At 40.9% G+C, this 19,852-nt stretch overlaps 1 protein-coding gene across 7 annotated transcripts in view; it reads left to right on the top strand.

Moving 5' to 3' along the window:
- LOC129712085 (RNA-binding motif, single-stranded-interacting protein 3) overlaps positions 1–19,852 on the top strand; it is a 1,245,262-nt gene that overhangs the window by 891,239 nt on the left and 334,171 nt on the right. For all 7 annotated transcript variants that reach the window (XM_055660289.1, XM_055660298.1, XM_055660306.1 and 4 more), the window contains one exon: positions 3,404–3,495. In XM_055660289.1, coding sequence (XP_055516264.1) covers positions 3,404–3,495 — 92 coding nt within the window. The remainder of the gene's footprint in view (positions 1–3,403; positions 3,496–19,852) is intronic.

The raw sequence follows: 19,852 nt of genomic DNA, 5'->3' as shown, positions 1-19,852 counted from the left end.
TAAGTAGTGCCTTTCAACTTCAAGCCAAAGCACCCAAACCACCATTTGCAGTAAGTAGTGCCTTTCAACTTCAAGCCAAAGCACCCAAGCCACCATTTGCAGTAAGTAGTGCCTTTCAACTTCAAGCCAAAGCACCCAAGCCACCATTTGCAGTAAATAGTGCATTTCAACTTCAAGCCAAAGCACCCGCCACCATTTGCAGTAAGTAGTGCCTTTCAACTTCAAGCCAAAGCACCCAAGCCACCATTTGCAATAAGTAGCGCCTTTCAACTTCATGCCACCATTTGCAGTAAGTAGTGCCTTTCAACTTCAAGCCAAAGCACCCAAGCCACCATTTGCAGTGCCTTTCCACTTCAAGCAAAGCATCAAGCCACCATTTGCAGTAAGTAGTGCCTTTCAACCTCAAGCCAAAGCACCCGTCACCATTTGCAGTAAGTAGTGCCTTTCAACTTCAAGTCAAAGCACCCAAGCCACCATTTCCAGTAATTAGTGCCTTTCAACTTCAAGCCAAAGCACCCAAACAACCATTTGAAGGCAGTGCCTTTTAACTTCAAACAAACCATATTTTCATTTTCAAACCACATTAAGGGGACACAGTTGTGTCGACATTTGTTCAGTGTTATTCAGAGCTCAGAGAGACGTGACACTTGGCTTCATCCATCTTGCAGAGACTGAGTGAGGCACACCACTTCCTGGTTTTATAGTCCCTCCCCCTCCCTCCAGCAGGGGCAGCAGAAAGAATGGTGCATATTTTAAAAACATTAATATCTCTCTGATTTGTCATCGATGGGAAAAATCCTCTGCACCCGCAAGGCGGAGGGGGGCTCTGAGCAAGGTGGCCAAAAATGATGGCCGTAGGTGGCGGCGTTCTGTCGGAAATCACAGCACAGTGGGCAAAAAGCGGTCAAGATCAGAGTTTTAGTAATATAGATATTGTCAAGTTTTTCTTATTATCTTGGACTAACTGTTGGCATGGATATGTATGGTCCATGAAATGATGAATAGTCTTTTTCCTTTAAGCATTGCTCAATATGTGTTGGCTATTCTTCAAAATCAGTAACATGTAAGATATAATAATGAAAATATAATTTTCAACAAATTGTGTACATTGGAATGTGAAGACTTGAATATGGGAATTTTATATTTTGCATTCTTCTGAAAAAAAACAAAAAGGAACAAAAAATGTTCTCATGCATCAAGATTTACAAGTCCAGATGCAAATAAATCCTGGCCAGATGATCTATATCTTGAAGGCGGTAGAAGGAAAGAAGCTTTTTTGAAGTGGCAAGTCAAGCCCTCCAATTGTGTAATCTCGTCACAACGAAGCAATGGCAATCAAGTCTAGTTCTCAGAGAAAGACTGCTTTTTACAATTGATCCAGCTGGCACAGGCCAATGTCAGCCATTCTGATTTGGGTCAAAAGTGAAAATTGTCCCATGTGCTTCAATGTTTCTTAAAGGCCATTTATGGTCATAGATACATACAAACTCTTCGACCCAATTCAACCATGCCGATCAAGATGCCCCATCTAAGCTAGTCCCTATTTGCCTGCATTTTGACATTTCCCTCATTTCCCTTTAAACTTATCCTATGCATGTACCTGTTCATGTGTTGTGATCGGTAGCTCATTCCATATACCTATCATCTCCTATGTGGAAAAATATATTCCTCTTGCATGAAACCTATAACCTGTGGTTCTTGAATCCCCTACTCTGGGGGAAAAAAGACCTGCTCTATTCCTCTCATGATTTTATACGGCTCTTTCAGATCACCTCGCAGTGTCCTGCATGCCAAGGAATAAAGTCATAACCTGCCCAATCTCTCCCTGAAGCTCAGGTCTTCAAATCCTGACTACATCCTTGTGAATCTTCTCTGCACTCTTTCCAGCTTAATGGCATATTTCCTTGACCAAAACTAAACACGGGGCTCAATAATCTGACATGATGTTTGGCACAAACATTATGGGCGAAAGGGCCCATTCCTGCATTGTACTGTTCTATGTTCCAAGTACAGCCTCACCAAAGTTTTGTACAACTGTAACAAAATGTTACAATTTCTCCTCTCAATTCCCAGACTGATGAAGACAACCATGCCAAAACCTGCCTTCACCAGTCTATCTACTTGTGATGCCACTGTCATGGAACTATGAACGTGTACGTCGAGATCCCTCTGCTCTACAATACCTCCCAGACCCCTACCGTTCACTGTGAGGGTCCTGCCCTGGTATTACTTAACAAAATGCCATACTTATCTAAATTAAACTCAATTTTTCCAATCCTCAGTTCACTTGCCCAGCTGATCAAGATCTCACTGTGATCCATTATAATCATCTTCACTGCCTATAAATACCACATATTTTAGTGTAATCGGCAAACTTACCAATTGTACATTGTCATCCTTAGATGACAAACACCAATAGCCTCCAGTCCAAAACATGAGTTTCCACCACCACCATCCTCTGCTTCCTACCACAAAGCCAATTCTGTATCCAGTTAGCCAGCTCTTTCTGGAAACTATACAATCTAATCCATAATCTGATTTAGCCTGAATACTGAAGTTAAAGTAATCGTCCTCATGGGTAAAATACACCAGCTAAAGTTTTCATGTCTCATGAATTAATTTATAAATTAAATTTAAAGAATTGTCGTAATGTTTCTCATAAATGCCTCTTTTGCATTCAGGCTACTGTAGCCGTGTTTGCATATTCGGCTCGAAGGGCCGAACGGCCTACTCTTGCACCTATTTTCTATGTTTCTATCATTATTTTACAGTATATTTGTATGCACATTGATTATCGACGTGAGATATTAGCGAAGTGTCCAAAATAGTCAATTTTGGACACTTCGCTAATATTCAATTATTGCATTGAATTTAGTACTAATTATAATACAACCATAAAATAATCTGCCATCATTGCAGGCTCTTCTTCCCTCCAATTCTTACACGCAGTGTTTTTCCCAATTGCTCAGTTAATATGCAATGATTGTTTCAAGTCTAACATAATAGGTAAAGAGAAACATTGTTTCTCCGCATAAATGTGCCGCATGGAAATGCATACTGTTAAGACCATTAAGTTAAAGAACATTGACAGAATAAGGTTGCAGCCAAATGTTTATTGCTAATTCATTAAATCAGGATTTACAACCAATCCTTCATTGTCAATGTGTCTTTGTTTCTGCCCAGCAAACAAAACCTGTTTTTGTTGAGGTTGGTTCCTTTACACAGCTTCAACAATACTTCCAGTTTAATCAGAATATAATCTCAGAATAAGAAAAAATGTTTAATAAAACACATGTTTTCATTTTAATTTGATCCGAGTAGAGCAGAAGGCTCTTTTGTCGCAGTTCACTGTAGCTGGATGCAAAGCACGTACCTGATGTTGATAATGTAACTGTTTTTACAGGCTATGGCTTCGTAGACTTTGACAGCCCAGCAGCTGCACAGAAGGCAGTAGCATCGCTCAAAGCCAGTGGAGTACAGGCACAGATGGCAAAGGTGAGCACTTGTGACAAGGAAAAAATTGTTCTCCTGCATTGCAGTGTTTCTTCACCAGAACTATACATTATAATAATATCTTTTGGTTGAAGGTTTAAATTACCAGTTGACATTAGTGCACTTTCAGAAATCATCTGTCTGACTTGTTAGTGTGGTATGTATATAATTATTTGGTCATTCATCTTTTGGTAGTTGCGACTAAACATATTTACAACCAATTGGTCGTATGAAAAATGGCCCAAAATGTTGATTACATTTGCAACAAATTTAGTGATGGTTTTCAGGTGTTATCAGTCTGTTGCTACCTCGTAAATTTTTAGTTAGAACTTCCGTTTGAATGTTGATCAACATATTTAGTAAGAACCTATATGTTTTCTCTTGTCATAAAGGGCATGTCCCACTTGGGACCTAATCCGTGAGTTCTGGTGAGTTTGCCCTTGACTCATACTAGCAGCTTGGTCGACACGAGGTCGTAGGAGGTCTTCGTAACTCTCCTTCATGCTCGAGAGTGGTCTCCGCGTACTCGAGGCCTCAGCTATGTTGCGGCGTTTTTTCTATATGTAAAAAAAATGCCCACGAGTAAAAAATCGATACTTTATTTACTCGTAGGTTTAGTCGTAGTAGGTCCTAGTAGGTCGGCATGTTAGTCATAGGTCATCAAGGGTAGTCGAAGGTAGTCGTAGATAGTCTTCATCATAGTCGAAGGGAGATCAAAGGAGGTCGTCTTCACTCTCCACTATTCGGTGTCCTATTTTCCCGAAGTTAGTCGTAGCTAGTTGAAGCTAGTCAAAGCTGGTCTTCAACATAGTCGAAGGAGGTGGAAGGAGGTCTTCTATATAGTCGAAGGAGGTCTTCAACATGTCATTTTTTCAAACTCTTCTAAACTCGCCAATTAGGTTGCCCAAGTGGGACCGCCCCTTAACCTGTATGAGAAATGTATGGAACTTGGTATGAACTTTAAACCAACTTTTGTCACGAAAATGGTGATAATGGCCTCCCTGAAAAAAATTGGGCCTTGATCAGAACTATTGAAAGAACATCATCATCAGATTTTGTGTTGTTTTTTCAAAAATTATAGATACAGGAAAATTATGTTCAGAGATCAAAGTGTCCATGCAAATCCTACATCATTACAATACTGAGTTTTTAATTTCTCATTGGTAATTGTATTGGAGAGTAGCGGCCGATTTTTGTATCGTTCGTGAAATTAACCCTCTAGCCGCTAAATGGATGAGCATGGTTGTCTCCGTACGCATGTGAGCTCACCCACAGAGACCTTCAGAGCTTCTTCACATGTCTTCCAAAACAGTCTTTTGATTAATAAGTTCTTTATTGTTGATGAAAACAATAAGGCACATCCAAACTTCTTCCGACTTGTTATTATAATCATCATTGAACTCCAGCTTATTACTTTAAACGTTAGAAAATTCCCTTGTGCCTCCGTTACACTTCGCATGGTCGAAGCGTAAACCTTCTCCATGGTCTCTCCAAACTAATCTAAAAACCAAGCTTCTGCGCAGGATACATAGCCCCAAACACACCCTAAACCACGTCATAATTTCCACCCACAATATAACGCGCAGTCTAAAATTTAAAGGCACATGCCATCATCAATGACATGCAAAACAAGCCAAATGGTCACTACACATTCTGAGGGGTATTTTATTTACACAGAGTGGTTAATATCTGGAAGTGGAATCAAATTCAATTATTAAATTTAAAGAGCATTTAGGCAGACCCTTAAATACAAATACGCATGGCATGGAAGAGTAAAGTCCTGATGGGACAAATGGGATTAGTGTAGATGGCAAATAGCATGGCGTGGATATAGTGGATGGAAGACCCATTGCTCTGCTGAAAATGCCATGGCATTAAGTAGATGTTGACTCAAATAATATTCAGAGATTTCTTGCTGTTGATAGGTATATTTCATTGATGTTCATCAGCTCATGCAACATAATAACATGATCTTACCTACTGGGAACAAAGAAAAGCAGACAGAGTAATGATAAACACTGCAAGCTACCTCTGTCGTATACTTTTAATGTAACCATAAATAAATTATCTCCCCTAACCTTCCTATCTTCCAAGTTCTTGCAGTTATTGTGGTGAGGCACAATATTATCTTAGCATCGATTCTGTGCAGATTAGAGAAATAATTCATCAAAAATAAGAAAGATAAATTACTACTGAAATATAATTTTCAGTTCAGTAAACTGACCAAGAAACCAAAAGTTTATGGCTTGAAGCAGAAATGTTCATACCAATGCAAAAGGTTAAGCGGATTCACATGTGACCAAAATAAAAGTTCATTTTTTACTTTGTTCATTCATTAATTCAATGAAGAAGTAGTCATTTAAATGGAATAATGAGCAAGAGATCAAAAGCAGAATCCAGTACTGTGTAGAAAACATAATATTCTCACAGTGGCAGCAGTGACATAACTGATAGAGCTGCTGCCTCACAGCACCAGAAATCAAGGTTCAATCCTGAGCTTAGGTGCAGTCTGTGTGGTGTTTGCATATTCACCCTGTAACCACATAAATTTACTCCAGGGGCTCAAAATTCCTTCCATGTCCTATATCATGACTTTAAAATGCATGGGATTCACAATGACTTGGTCATATGGATTTACAACTGGCTTATTCATAGAAGACAGAGGGTTGTGGTGGGAGGAAGATCCCATGGCTGCAGATCTGTGACCAGTGAAGTTCCACAGGGATCTATGCTGGGACATCTACTGTATGTGATACATATAAATGACTTGGACGTAAATGTGGATGGGTTGGTGAGTTACATCAAAATTGGAGGAGTTTCAGACATTGAGAAATGCTGTCAGAAATACAGCATGATATAGATCAGCTGCAAAATGGGCGGAAAAATGGAAGAGAATGTAATCCAAGCAAGTGTGAGGTGTTGCACTTTAGGAGTTTGAATGTAAGGGAGGAATATACAGTTAATGGCAAGACCCTTAACAGCATTGATGTGCAGAGTGATCTTGGAGTCGAAGTCCAAGCTCACAGAAGGTAGCAACACTAGATAGGGTGGTAAAGAGGTTGTTTGGTATTCTTGCCTTTATTGCTAGGGGCATTGAGTATAAGAGTCAAGCAGTCCTGATGCATCTCTACAGTATGAGACTTTGGTTTGACCCCCTTCTGGAGTGTTGCCTGTGGTTCTGGTTGCCCCATTACAGGAAGGATGTGGAGGTTTTGGAGGGAGTGCAGAGGAGTTTTACCAGAATGATGCCTGGATTAAATGGTCTCGGCTACAAGGAGAGGTTGGATAAACTTGGATCGTTTTCCCTGGAACGTCGGAGGTTGGTGGGGGGGGGGGGGGGGGGGGGGGGGGGGGGGGGGGGGGGAGGAAGGGAAGGACTTGATGGAGACATCAATAGAGAACACATGGTGGCAATGCCCTACACTAGAAGGCATAGCCGTAAGATGAGAAAGTGTGCTGAAGATGTGCAGGACAATTTTTTTACACAGAGACTAGATTGCATTGCCAGCTGTTGTGGAGGAAGTGGATACAAAAGTGATCAGCACATGGCAGTGTAGGGAGCAGAGAGTTGTGGATCATGCAGATGAGATTAGTTTAATTTAGCATCATTTTTGGCATGAACATTGTGGGCTGAAGGCCCTGCTCTTGTGCTGTACTCTTCTATATTCTGTGTTATATCCCAAGGACTTGCAGGTTGGTAGGTTAATTGGTGACTATAAATTGCTTAAATTATGTCAGTAAGATACAGGATCCAGGGAAAGAGGGGTAGTGGTTGTAGTTGATGGGATTATGGGGAGAATAAATAATAGGATTCATGTATTGTAAATTAATTTTTGATGATGATCGTCAGCTTGTTGGTTTGAAGGGCCTGTTTCAACGTTGTATCTCTCTGACTATTTCCTTGACTATGAATGCTGGAAGCATTTTATTTGTGTTTATTTGCAATTTTGATAGCCCTTCAAGAAATATATACAAATTAACTCCAGCTTTGAAATTTCATGGTGTAATTTTTGGACTCTAATAATATTATAAAATTAATTATTTCTAAATTTGTCATATGAAGCCTGCATCAATTTCATAGGAGCCTGAATCCAAAAGATACATCAATTGTTTTGAAATCTGGCAACATAACATTGATGGATCCTTTGCAGTACTCATTTATGCATCAATAGTTCTTAGATTTTGTAACGATAACATAATCTCCAGAATTATGCTGCTTTTTCAGGCTAAACAGTGGAATACATCGTAAGAGTGATTTACAGATAAATTGTTTTAACAAGTCTCTTTGGGTTGCTTCAGCAGTCAGTTCACAACTCAAAAAACCCTGCCTATTCTATGGAGAACTAATTACAAGTTGAAATCAATTTACAAATACAATATAATTGGATGAGTAAATCAAAAGCCTGTGAAAGATGTGTTAAACATTCTTGGTATCTTATGAAAAACCTTGGAGCCTAATCGATGGATAGGCCTTACACTAAACATCAAGGTTTATTTATCGGCTGGTCCCTATAATGCAACACCACCCTAAATAATCAAGATCAATGATGAGACCCGGATCTGATTAGTGATGTCCTTTTCTTAATCTTGAATGCCAATTCTAAGTGAAAGTAGTTATAGGTGCTATATTGGAGACTTGGCACTCATGTGTTGGTCTATCAAGCTGCAGTGATCCCTGTCTGCATATGCTTCAGAGACAAAGGCAAAGTATCGAAAAGCAAAAAACCCAGAGAGGTACCTCCAATATTCTCTCCAAAAAGCCCTCTAAATTCCCTGGCAGGATAGGCTAAACAATGTCAGCATCCTCTCCCAGCCAATATCCTCAGCTTTGAATCTCCGATCACACTCAACCTGCTCTGCATGATTGCTACCAGACACCCTAAACAGAACTCATCAAGGCACGTGGACAGAGAACATGCTACAAAGAATTTCTCAAAATTCCTTAACATCCTCACTAACTTATGACTGTAAGGGACTGAACAACTCTAGGAATGAAGCCAAGTGAAAAGAGCAGAATAAGTGCACAATGTTCCCAACAACAAACTCCTATCTGTTCTATCAAGCTGAGGCAGAGTATTTGCATCTAGTGAAGGATTGTTAGAATAGGAATGGAGGTAAGCTTTCATTGACTCCGATTGCTTCCAAAAAACGAAGAAAAGTCTAAAACAAACTTCAGCCCTTATATGATTGTTGTCCAAACTTACCCTCTGCCATGATTGTCCAAATATGTCCATGTTTGTACAAAGATGCCCACCACCCACATTTTTACTCCTGTGATGTACAATTTACTCTCTTCTCTCTTCCTCACATGTTTACTGTACATTAACCAGATTACTGATTTGACTCCCTTACAAAAATCACCTGTGTTGTCACACTTTGATGTCATCTGCTCCCCAACAGGAACTCGATCTGTCAATTAGGCTGTTGGCTAGAAACCCTGTTGCAAGTATTGAAATCTACATTTCCAGGCTCCTTATTTGAAATTACTGTCTTCCCAAAACAAAATCCCAATCCTCATTTCCTCTAAATTAATATCTGTGTCTTAGTGTCAAATATTAGAATAAATGCAGCCTTGTATCTTAAATGTATATTCAACTGTTTTAATTATATTAAAGTGCACCCTTTATGTTATGTTATGCATAAGGTAATGGCATGAGAGTTGCAATAGAGCCAAGTGTGTGACTGAAGTGAAAAGGTTGCCCTCTGTCAAAGAAAGACCCTTTCAAATTGTTTCCAATCAAACTATGACCCAAACTTGAGTCTGTAGAGTCGATTGTTCCAGGTTATTTCTGGTTTGCAGGCTAGAAATCCATGTCAATTATGTTTAGATTACGCATCATACTGGGAAGTAGTTGGATCAAAGTGGATGAGTGTTAGAATAACTTTTGCAGTAATCTTGCTTAGATTGGTTTGCTGAAAATCCAGATATTATGTTTCTCTGTTTCTTTTTTTTAAAGTAATCTTTCTATAACCATATAACCATATAACCATATAACCATATAACAATTACAGCACGGAAACAGGCCATCTCGGCCCTACAAGTCCACGCCGAACAAATTTTTTCCCCTTAGTCCCACCTGCCTGCATTCGTACCATAACCCTCCATTCCCTTCTCATCCATATGCCTATCCAATTTATTTTTAAATGATACTAATGAACCTGCCTCCACCACTTCCACTGGGAGCTCATTCCACACCACCACCACTCTCTGCGTAAAGAAGTTCCCCCTCATATTACCCCTAAACTTCTGTCCCTTAATTCTGAAGTCATGTCCTCTTGTTTGAATCTTCCCTATTCTCAAAGGGAAAAGCTTGTCCACATCAACTCTATCCCTCTCATCATTTTAAAGACCTCTATCAGGTCCCCCCTTAACCTTCTGCGCTCCAGAGAATAAAGACCTAACTTATTCAACCTATCTCTGTAACTTAGTTGTTGAAACCCAGGGCAACATTCTAGTAAATCTCCTCTGTACTCTCTCTATTTTGTACACCTTTAAAAAAAAAAACAATTATATGGGATTCTTGCAGTGCGCCTACCCCATGGAATGTAAAATTGCAAAATTGCTACTTACTCTTGCTACCATCTGCTTTCAATTGTTTGTGTTATCTGAATAAACAGAAATCTGTTACATACCTTAGGCGCAAACAAATCTATTTTTTCAACTCCAAGGCACTTACCTTCTGACTGTTCCTGTGCAGCCTAGAGTTAGTAGCTGGAAGCTTTCTTTCAGTGCATATTTGACTATTTTTATAATAATAATAATAATATTAATAAATACTTTATTAATCGCCTTTTCAGGGGAAATTCATATGTCCTTGCAGAACACTAATAAAAATAGAGCATAACATTAAAGAAGCAGTTTAACATAAAAACATAAAAACATCCCTCCACAATGGTTCCCACTGTGGGGGAAGGAACAAAGTCCAGTCCCCATCCTCTTGTCCACCCATGGTCGGGCCTATTGAGGCCTCCACAGTCGCCGCTACGGCGGCCCGATGTTTCAGGCCCTCTCGCTGGGTGATGGTGCTCCGGCATCGGGAGAACTCTCTCAGCGGCTTGGAGTTCCTGGAACGACCGCTTCCCTACCGTAGACCGCGACTTCCAAGCCAACAGGCAGCGCTGGGCGGAGCTCCACCACTGGCGATCTCAGCGAGAGATCCTAGGCTCCCGATGTTAAAGTCAGCGCCACCGCCCACAGCTGGCCGCTCCACAGACCAGCAGATCCACGATGTTCAATCGGCAGGTCCCAGCATACCGGAGTTCCAGCGTGGCGACCCAGGCAAGGCATTGCGCTCTGCGATTGCGCTCCAGCACTGTGCCGCCGCCGAAACCGAGGTTCTGGCCTGGTCCCCTCAGGAAACTCCTCTCCAGGACCCGCTGGTAGTCCGCGAGGACGGGTCGAAGGTGCTACCCGGAGGAAGGCAGCCTCTCTAACCAGATAGGGACTTAAAAAGCAGTTTCCCCCTCCCCCCACCCCCCACACATAAGAAGATTAGACCCCCAACTAACACTTTTAACGTACTAAATATTTTAGAAAAAAGGTGAAAAAAACGGACAGCTGCAGGACAGGCAGCCCTACAGGACAACGCCCCCTCTCCCTATATTACTCTGATATGCAATGCCCTTACCCTCTAATGGAAGTAGTTTCTGAATGACTAGTGGTGGGGGGAAGAATGGGAAGAGGAATCATGTGCCTATTCAAAGTACCTATACCTCACCAAGATTTCAAACCAAAAGGGACCACATTATGTTGATTACTAAATTTATAATTATTTACAAAATTCTGTACACTATATCCGATATAGTAAACAGAAGACGTCTATCCCCCCCCCTCCCCCCTTTAAACAGAAGGGTTGAGTCATATCATTCATAAATATCTTCCTTTCACCAAAAGCACATCAGGGTTCCTAAACAGCCATGGGCTTCACTAGTTGATGAATGCAGGATAAATGTTCAGTTTAACTCTGCTAGCGCAAGAAGTGATCATATTGACACTTTTCTAAACCTTTGGCCAATTCTGGATGCTCGTATGAGACATAACAGGGCATCATGTTGTGCTACATGTCTGAGTTTGATGTTGCTCTTGGCAGAGTATGTCCTCATCTCTGCTTCCCACCGACAGCACAGCAGCAACAAATTGTTCACTTGTTTCATATTCTGAGGCTAATCAATTGCGCACTCAATTCACTTGTTCATTCGGATGTTGCTCTCTGGGGATTCATTACACCATTTTAATGCACCCAAAGTCACAATATTGATTTTTCATACCTTACTGCAAGTATTAGAGTTTTTCGCACAGTTTGTGAGTTAAAGAGTATGATATAATGTGTCTGTTGTGATTTACCCGAGCAAAGCACATTTGTCCTCTGATCACGCTTCAGCTCATTACACAATTGTTTGATGGATTTGAAGGATATTTTTTAGCCAGAACCGACAATGACTACGTGATTTTTCTGAGACAATATAAAGTTACATTTATGTGTAGGAAGCAACTACAGATGCTGGTTTAAACCGAAGATAGACACATAAAGCTGGCGTAACTCAGTTGGTTAGACAGCATCTCTGGCGAAAAGGAATAGGTGACATTTTGGGTTGAGACGCTTCTTCAGACTGAGACTTTGTGTCGAGACTCTTTTTCAGAAACGTCACCTATTCCTTTTCTCCAGAGATGCTGTCTAACCCGCTGAGTTACTCCAGCTTTTTGTGTCTATCTAAGGTTACACTTATATGGGTCTTCCCCAGTTTAAGAACAGCTGGTTTATGTGCAGTCCATACATATGAACATATTTTGGAGACTGGTTGGATGGATTTGCCAGCTGTTGTGGATCTGATGACATTGTCTGCTGCATGGAATTGTGGATTGGTTCACTGCCATCTTTCTGAATTGTAAGCTGTTTGATTTATAAACATTGCTCAGGAAAAGAGCCCTAGCATAACTGGGGAGAACCTGAACATTTGAGGTGGAAGAGGCAGTAGAAATGCTAGCTTCAATTAAATGGAAGAGAAAATTGCAGAGCCGTGACCTTCCAAACATCTATAGATTCAGGACAATGCCTGTGAACTAAAACATGCACGGTGGAATGGGAAGATATGTGGCATATCAAATTGCATTCTCAGAAATGTGATGTATTGCATTTTATTAGAAAGAATAATAAATTAAATAAATATATACCAAAATGAGTACAAGAATATGTATGTTGGTGGACAAATCTCATGGGCCTGATCAGATATATACAAGAACACTGGGAACCTAGAGAGGAAATTGGAGGTGCTCTGGCTGAGATTTATAAGTCATCATTAAATACGGGCGAGGCACCAGATGACTGGAGGGTGGCAAATGTTGTGCATTAGAGAACGGCCTTTAAGAAGGGCTGCAAGGAAAATCCTGGGAACTACAGGCAAGCGAATCTTAATATCTATAGACAGAAAGTTACTGGAGAGTATTCTGAAGGATAAGATATAAATGCATTGAGATGGATAGGGGCTAATTAGGCAGATCAACATGATTTTGTACATGGGCGATGGTTTTCTCACGCATCTGATTGAAACTTTTGGAGATCTGAGAAAAAAGATTGATGAGGGCAGAGCAGTATATATGGATTTCAGTAAAGCATTTGACAAGGTTCTGCATGGTAGACTACTCCGACTTTTTTCACGCAGAGAGTGGTGAATCTCTGGAACTCTCTGCCACAGAGGGTAGTTGAGGTCAGTTCATTGGCTATATTTAAGAGGGAGTTAGATGTGGCCCTTGTGGCTAAGGGGATCAGGGGGTATGGAGAGAAGGCAGGTATGGGATACTGAGTTGGATGATCAGCCATGATCATATTGAATGGCGGTGCAGACTCGAAGGGCCGAATGGCCTACTCCTGCACCTAATTTCTATGTTTCTATGTTTCTATGAAAGGTTAGATCGCATGGGATCCAAGGAGAGAGAGCCGACTGGATAGAAAATTGGCTTCACTGAAAGAAGCAGAGGGTGATGGTGGAAGGTAGTTTTTCAGACTGGAGGCCTGTTACAGGTTGTGTGTCTCAGGGTTTGGTGCGGGGTGCATAGCTGTTTGTCATCTATATCAATGATTTGGATAACAACATCCACAAAGCATGGTAGGTATATGGAACGAGCTGCCGGAAGAGGTAGTCGATGCACATACTATCACAGCGTTTAAGAAATATTTGGACAGGTACATGGATAGGACAGGTGTGAATGGATATGGATCAAATGCAGGCAGGTGGGACTAGTATAGATCGGGCATGTTGGTTACCATGGACAGGTTGGGCAAAAGTGCCTGTTTCCATGCTATATGATCTATGTCTCTAGGTCCTGGAGGATCTTTATGTAACACTAGTTTGGTAATGACAGGAGTGTTGTAACTAATTCTGCCCCATTTTAAGAAAGATTTGAAGGCTTAGGAGAGGATTCAGAAGAGAGGTACCAAAATTATTCAAGGGCAGAAGATCTTCAATTATGTAGATGGACTAGGGAAGCTGAGTTTGTTCTTCTTGGAACAGAGGAAGTGATGAGAGCTAACCATGAATGATGTGGACAGAATAGATAGAGGGAAACTTTCCTATTGATGGAAGGGTCAAGAACGAGGGAATACTGGATAAAGTTGATTGTCAGAAGAATCAGGTGAGATTATCTGGAAAAGCATTTGCACAGTGTTTACAATTTGAGAAATGCTGACTGTTGTTAAGAAAACAACAGTAGAATTGTAGAATTCATTACAGTGTTGACAAATGTTTGAAAGGAACTATGTCTGTTTAAGACAGTGGAAATAGGATGGGATAATGAAACAAGCTGGATTGAACTTCCATAAATCTAATGCAGACTTTCCAGGTTGGTCATCTTCCATGCTTCAACCTTTCTATGATGTTCTGATTTTATTTTAAGGTATAATAATAAATTCCAATTAAAGAACATCCAAATCTTGCCATATTCTTGGCAGATATTCTCAGTCACCCAGGGAATGATTCTACAGTACTGTCTGAAATTATGCACTGGTTCCTTTTTACCAATGACAAAAGCAGCAGGCAGTTGCGATAGTTGTTTGAAAACTGCAGAGGCATTTTAAGCCTTATCCCTTTCATTGAAATAAATGTTTAAATTAACCATGCTGTTCAAGAAGATGTATCAATATTGTTTGATTTTCACCAGTACGCCACCATGTTTTGGATTTACACATTTGTCCACCAGTTAACGCTACGAATTGACAAAATAAATGCAATCTTCTCTCATTTAGCAATACTCAAAGCTATTGGTAGCTGTTAATGAACCAAAGCTTCTACCACCAGTAAGAATAAGGACAGCTTGAATACACCTGCAGGCCCCCCACCAAGTCATAAACCATCCTGACCAAAGCTTTGTACTCCATTCCTACAATACTATGAGCTGCCATCAGCTGAAGGCTTTTGGCATTTGGAAAATGTGGCTCATAGCCATCCTTCCATTGAGATCCTGGAATGGGCAGCAATATCTGCCAACAACGTCTGTATTCTGAAAAATCAAAACACAAATTGACTAGCATAAGTTCATAGTGATAGGAGCAGCATTAGGCCATTCGGCCCATCAAGTTTATTCCGCCATTCAATCATGGCAGATCTATCTTTCCTTCTCAACCCCATTCTCCTGCTTTCTCGCCATAACCCCCTACACCCATACTAATCAATAATCAATCAATCTCTGCCTTAAAAATATCCATAGCCTTCTGCAGCAAAGAATTCCACCTTCTAACTAAAGAAATTCCTCCTCGGCTTCTCCCTAAAGTTACGTCCTTTTATTCTGAGGCTAAGGGCTTGTGGTCCTAGACTCTCCCACTAGTGGAAACATCTCTCTACATCCACTCCATCCAGGCCTTTCACTATTCGGAACATTTCAATGAGAGATCCTCTCATCCTTCTAAACTCCAGTAAGTACAAGCCCAGTGCATACAAATGCTCATCATAAGACTGGAGGTTGCGATTAGGATTTATTTCTGTAGAATCACTGTGAAACTATAAATTTCAATTGTAGATAAGCTCTGCGTCATTTGGGAATCATGGCACTTTATCAAGGTCTGGAGGTTTTCGCAATGATAACTGCAGCTGGATGTTGGAATGAATAACATCCTGTGGTCACCTGCTGGTGTGCATCATCCCCAGGGTATTCATTCAGAAATCCAACATTTTCTGCACGCCAGTTGATCTTGCTGCTGTTGCTGCAGCTAATTGTCCTTTCTAGATTTGAATCATATTTATTAACTTTAGAGCTGAAAAGCAATAACATTAATGTACAAGGCTATACGTTGTTGATGGTAATGAACTATGGTGTATGAATTTGTGAGGGATTTACATATACAAGTGGTTATAGTTGCATTTGATACATACCTTCCATGCTATCTAAACCACTGTTCTTTACAAACATTATTGCATGGTCTTATAACTAATCTTTTTTCCTGGAATTTTGCTCTTACGAAGAATACTCCCAATGAAATGGAACAAGTTAGAAGCCAAGTTCAGGAATACAGCTGACATATTGGATGAGTGGCAGAAATGTTCTCGGCTTTGACTATTCTCTATCCGTGTACCTCCACCTACACCGTGCTTATCAGCAAATCACATTGATATGATTCGAGTCAGCATTTGTAAAATGCATAGTTTGCTATTTCCTCCATTCAGTAAAGGGAGTACTTTAAAACACAACAAATTGTAATACCAAGCTTGTGTTCTAATGTGATGCCACCACCACACACACCTTCCCTCCCTGACATCATTCCAAATGTACTCTTCCCTCAATGATTCACTGGTTTACTTTTCCTTTTCAATCGTACCCATTCTCCTTTTCATGGCATTTTCCTATGCAAACACATGAGATGTGAACCTGTCCTTTCATCTCATCTTTTTCAGCTGTCCAGGGATCCACACTTTACAGGTGAAGCAGTAGTTTCCTTGTAGCTCTTACAACTCTGTAGACTTAGTAAGTCTGGAGAAGCGTCCCGACCCGAAACATCACCTATCCATGTTCTCCAGAGAAACTGCATGACCTGCCGAATTACTCTAGCATTTTGTGTATTTTTTTTGTAAACTAGCATCTGCAGTTCCTTGTGTCCCTATCTTAGTAAACTGCTCTCCATGTTCATGGTCAACTCTCCTCTGCAACAAGGAAAACAAACACAGATTTGAGACCAATTTTTTAGACAGACATTTAGCAGGTCTGCAAGGGTAGCCTTGAGCTTTCCAGTTCCTTATAGTTTAATTTTTTCATCTGACTCCCATTTTGACCTCTTACACCTTTCCAACAAAGGTCAACATAAACTCAGGGAAAAGCACCTCATCATTTGATATAGCACAATACTGTCTTGAAGGCTCACATTAAATTGAACTTTCAAATAAGTGGCCTTTCAAATCTTGTATCTCACATTTCCATCATTCATTTTATTCTTTCTCCCTTCTTGTATTTCAGATTTTGTTCATCTTCCCCTCCAGACACATCTTTCCATTCTCATTCAACACCATCACCACATGACTATCAACCTTTCATGATCCCCATCCATTCACAGCGCTTTCCTTTCACTCTCCGTGCCCACACCAATACCTCTCCATCCTTTTTTCTATTTTAATTCATAACCTATTCATTTCTAATTCTCCCAGTTCAATTGAAAATTTAATTTTGTCTCCATCCTTCCACATATCTTGCTTGACCTGTTGAGCATTTCCAGCATTTCCTAATTTTACATCTGCATAGAGTATGCATTCTCATTCAATTTAATACGTATCCTTGCGAAAAGAGGAAAAGTAATATTCACATTTAATTGCAATATTATATTTGATTATATACAAAGCAAGTTCTTTTAAAAATTAACAGCCAAATTCCTAAGGTGTTTGCAAAGAAAGTTTGCTACATATATTTATGCACACCTAAAAAGCAAGATAATGTTACAAAATATTCATAACTAATAAATAAATATTAGACTCCAAAGGGCTATGGAATCCAGTCACTAAATACTATTCAACTTTTTTATGATTCCCTTCCTTGAATCATATCAAAAGACCCCCACCCCATAGTCGCCGCTACAGACGGCCCTCGATGTACAGTCCCTCTCATCGGGATGGTCTAAACTTTGACGTCGGGATAGTGAAACACATTCCGCGGCTTGGAGGACCTGAATCGTCAGTTTCCTACCGGAGTCCGTGGCTTTAGGATGTTATAGGCTGCAGGCCGGCGGTCGGAGCTCTTCTCCGGCGATCCCTAGCGAGGGATCCCGGGCACTGCATGGTAAGTCCACGCCACGCCGGCGGTTAGAAGCTCCGCAGACCACAGCCCCACGATGCCAACGACACCAGGCCAGCATTTGGACCACTCCTCTCTGGCGACTCCCGGCAAGGGTTCGCAGCTCCGTGATGGAAAGTGCACGCTGCGCCTGCTGTCGATGCTCCGGGCCCGACTCCAGGAAAAGTCGCTCCAATCCATGATAGGCCACGAGGGAGACGATATGGAAAAAGTCGCCTCTCCATGGAGGAGGCAGCCAAAAGCGGTTTCCCCCCCCCCCCCCTTTCCCCTCCCCCCCCCCCATCCCCCACATAAGACATACCGAGAGACACCCAAACTGAAACACCAAAATAAACAAAAAAAGTAGAAATAACGAACAGGCTGCTGGCAGGGCAGCTGTCTCGCAGCAGCCCCACCGACCTATAAACATTGTTTATAAAATATTTGAACAGGTACATATGGGTCAAAGGCAGGCAGCTAGGACTAGTGTAGATGGGGAATGTTGGTCGGCGTGGGCAAGTTGGGCCAAAGGGCCTATTTCCATTCTGTATGATTCTAGTGCTGCACGGATTTCATTTTGGCATCTCCTTCCAAAAGCCATAATATTATGGATTAATGGAGGAAGACAAGGAGGTTGTAGGTAAAAGAAGTAAAAAGGGATGGCTTAATTGGGAGAATGGATGATTGGACATGGAATTTCATAGGAGTTTGATATGTGGGGACGATTTGGAGTCGAAGTGTACTCGGATTGCGGCATTGAATTGGTTGTTAAAATCAGCAATCTGCGAGCTGGTGGGAAAAAGCATTGGTATCTGAAGGTAGATAGCAATCTGTGCTTGTTGTTCATTCAAATGTGATTAAGGGTCTGGGGAAGAAGGGGTTGTCAAAACCAGGTTATACTTTGGAGTCAGACAGTTGGAAAATTAGGGCTTGGGATCAATGGCGATCAGACCAACGGATAGTCATACACTGGATTGGAAACACTTCGAACAAATGCAGCAATATGAAGGAGGTAGATGAGACAAAACACTGAGAAAACTCCTTTATAGATTTCCTGCTTGGAATATGATGAATGCTACGGATACACTCCTGGTTTGGTAAATTGGTCCCTTTTTCTAACACTGAAAAAAAGCAACTGTCCTTCAAATGTTGTGGCCTGCATTATTTTCCATTATACATGCTTGGCACTCTCCATGCTCTTGCGCTCAGGGAACCCAGAATTAATTTCCAGACTTGCACCATATCTTCATTTATTTCAATAGTGCTGCTTATGGAATCTGCAATGAAAGAGAATTTCAAAAATTTGAATCAACATGACATTGTTGTCAAAATCTCAAAAAAGTTTAAAATTTGGAATACATCAGATATTTCACCCCCTGTGTGAGTAACTGGTTGCATTCAGTGCCATAAAGGAAATAATAATGGGACATAAAAATTGGCAATATGTACTCCACCCTCTGAAGCAAAATTCTATTTATATAGTGGGCGTAAAACATGGCAGTATCTGTTGAACACGTAGCTTGTGAAGCAGTCGTGTCCTTTGCTTGCAGAGGGGAAATGAGAGCCACTTCCCTTGATATCAAGGCAGTATTTGATTTGATTGAGTTTGGCTTCAAAGAGCACTCGGACACTGGAGTCAATGGGAATGGGAGGCAGGGGAGTGGGAACTCTTCGCTAGTTGGAATCATGCCTTGCACAAAGGAAAATTGATCTCTAACCACCAGCGGCGGTAAACGACCAAACATCTGAACCACAGGACATCTCTTCAGGAGTGCTTCAGGATAGTGTCCAAGGCGCAACCATGTTCAACTACTTCAACAATTATCTTCCTTCAGTTGCAAGATTGGAAGCAAGGGTGTTTGCTGACTGCACAATGTTCAGCAATATTTGCAACTGCTCAGATAATGAAGCAGTCCATAATCAAATGTAGTAAAATGTGGACTATATGCAGGCCTAGACTGATAGATGGCAAGTAACATACACACCACACAAGTGGCAGGTCATAATAATATCCAACAGGAGAAAATCTGGGATGGGTGATGTTTCGAGTCAGAACCTTTCTTCAGACTGACCCAACCTGAAACGTCCCCAATTTTTTTTTTTCAGAGATGTTCC

Source organism: Leucoraja erinacea, chromosome 2 (assembly GCF_028641065.1).
Source record: "Leucoraja erinacea ecotype New England chromosome 2, Leri_hhj_1, whole genome shotgun sequence".
NCBI classification, from domain to species: Eukaryota; Metazoa; Chordata; class Chondrichthyes; order Rajiformes; family Rajidae; genus Leucoraja; species Leucoraja erinaceus.
This window is presented reverse-complemented; position numbering and strand designations above follow the sequence as displayed.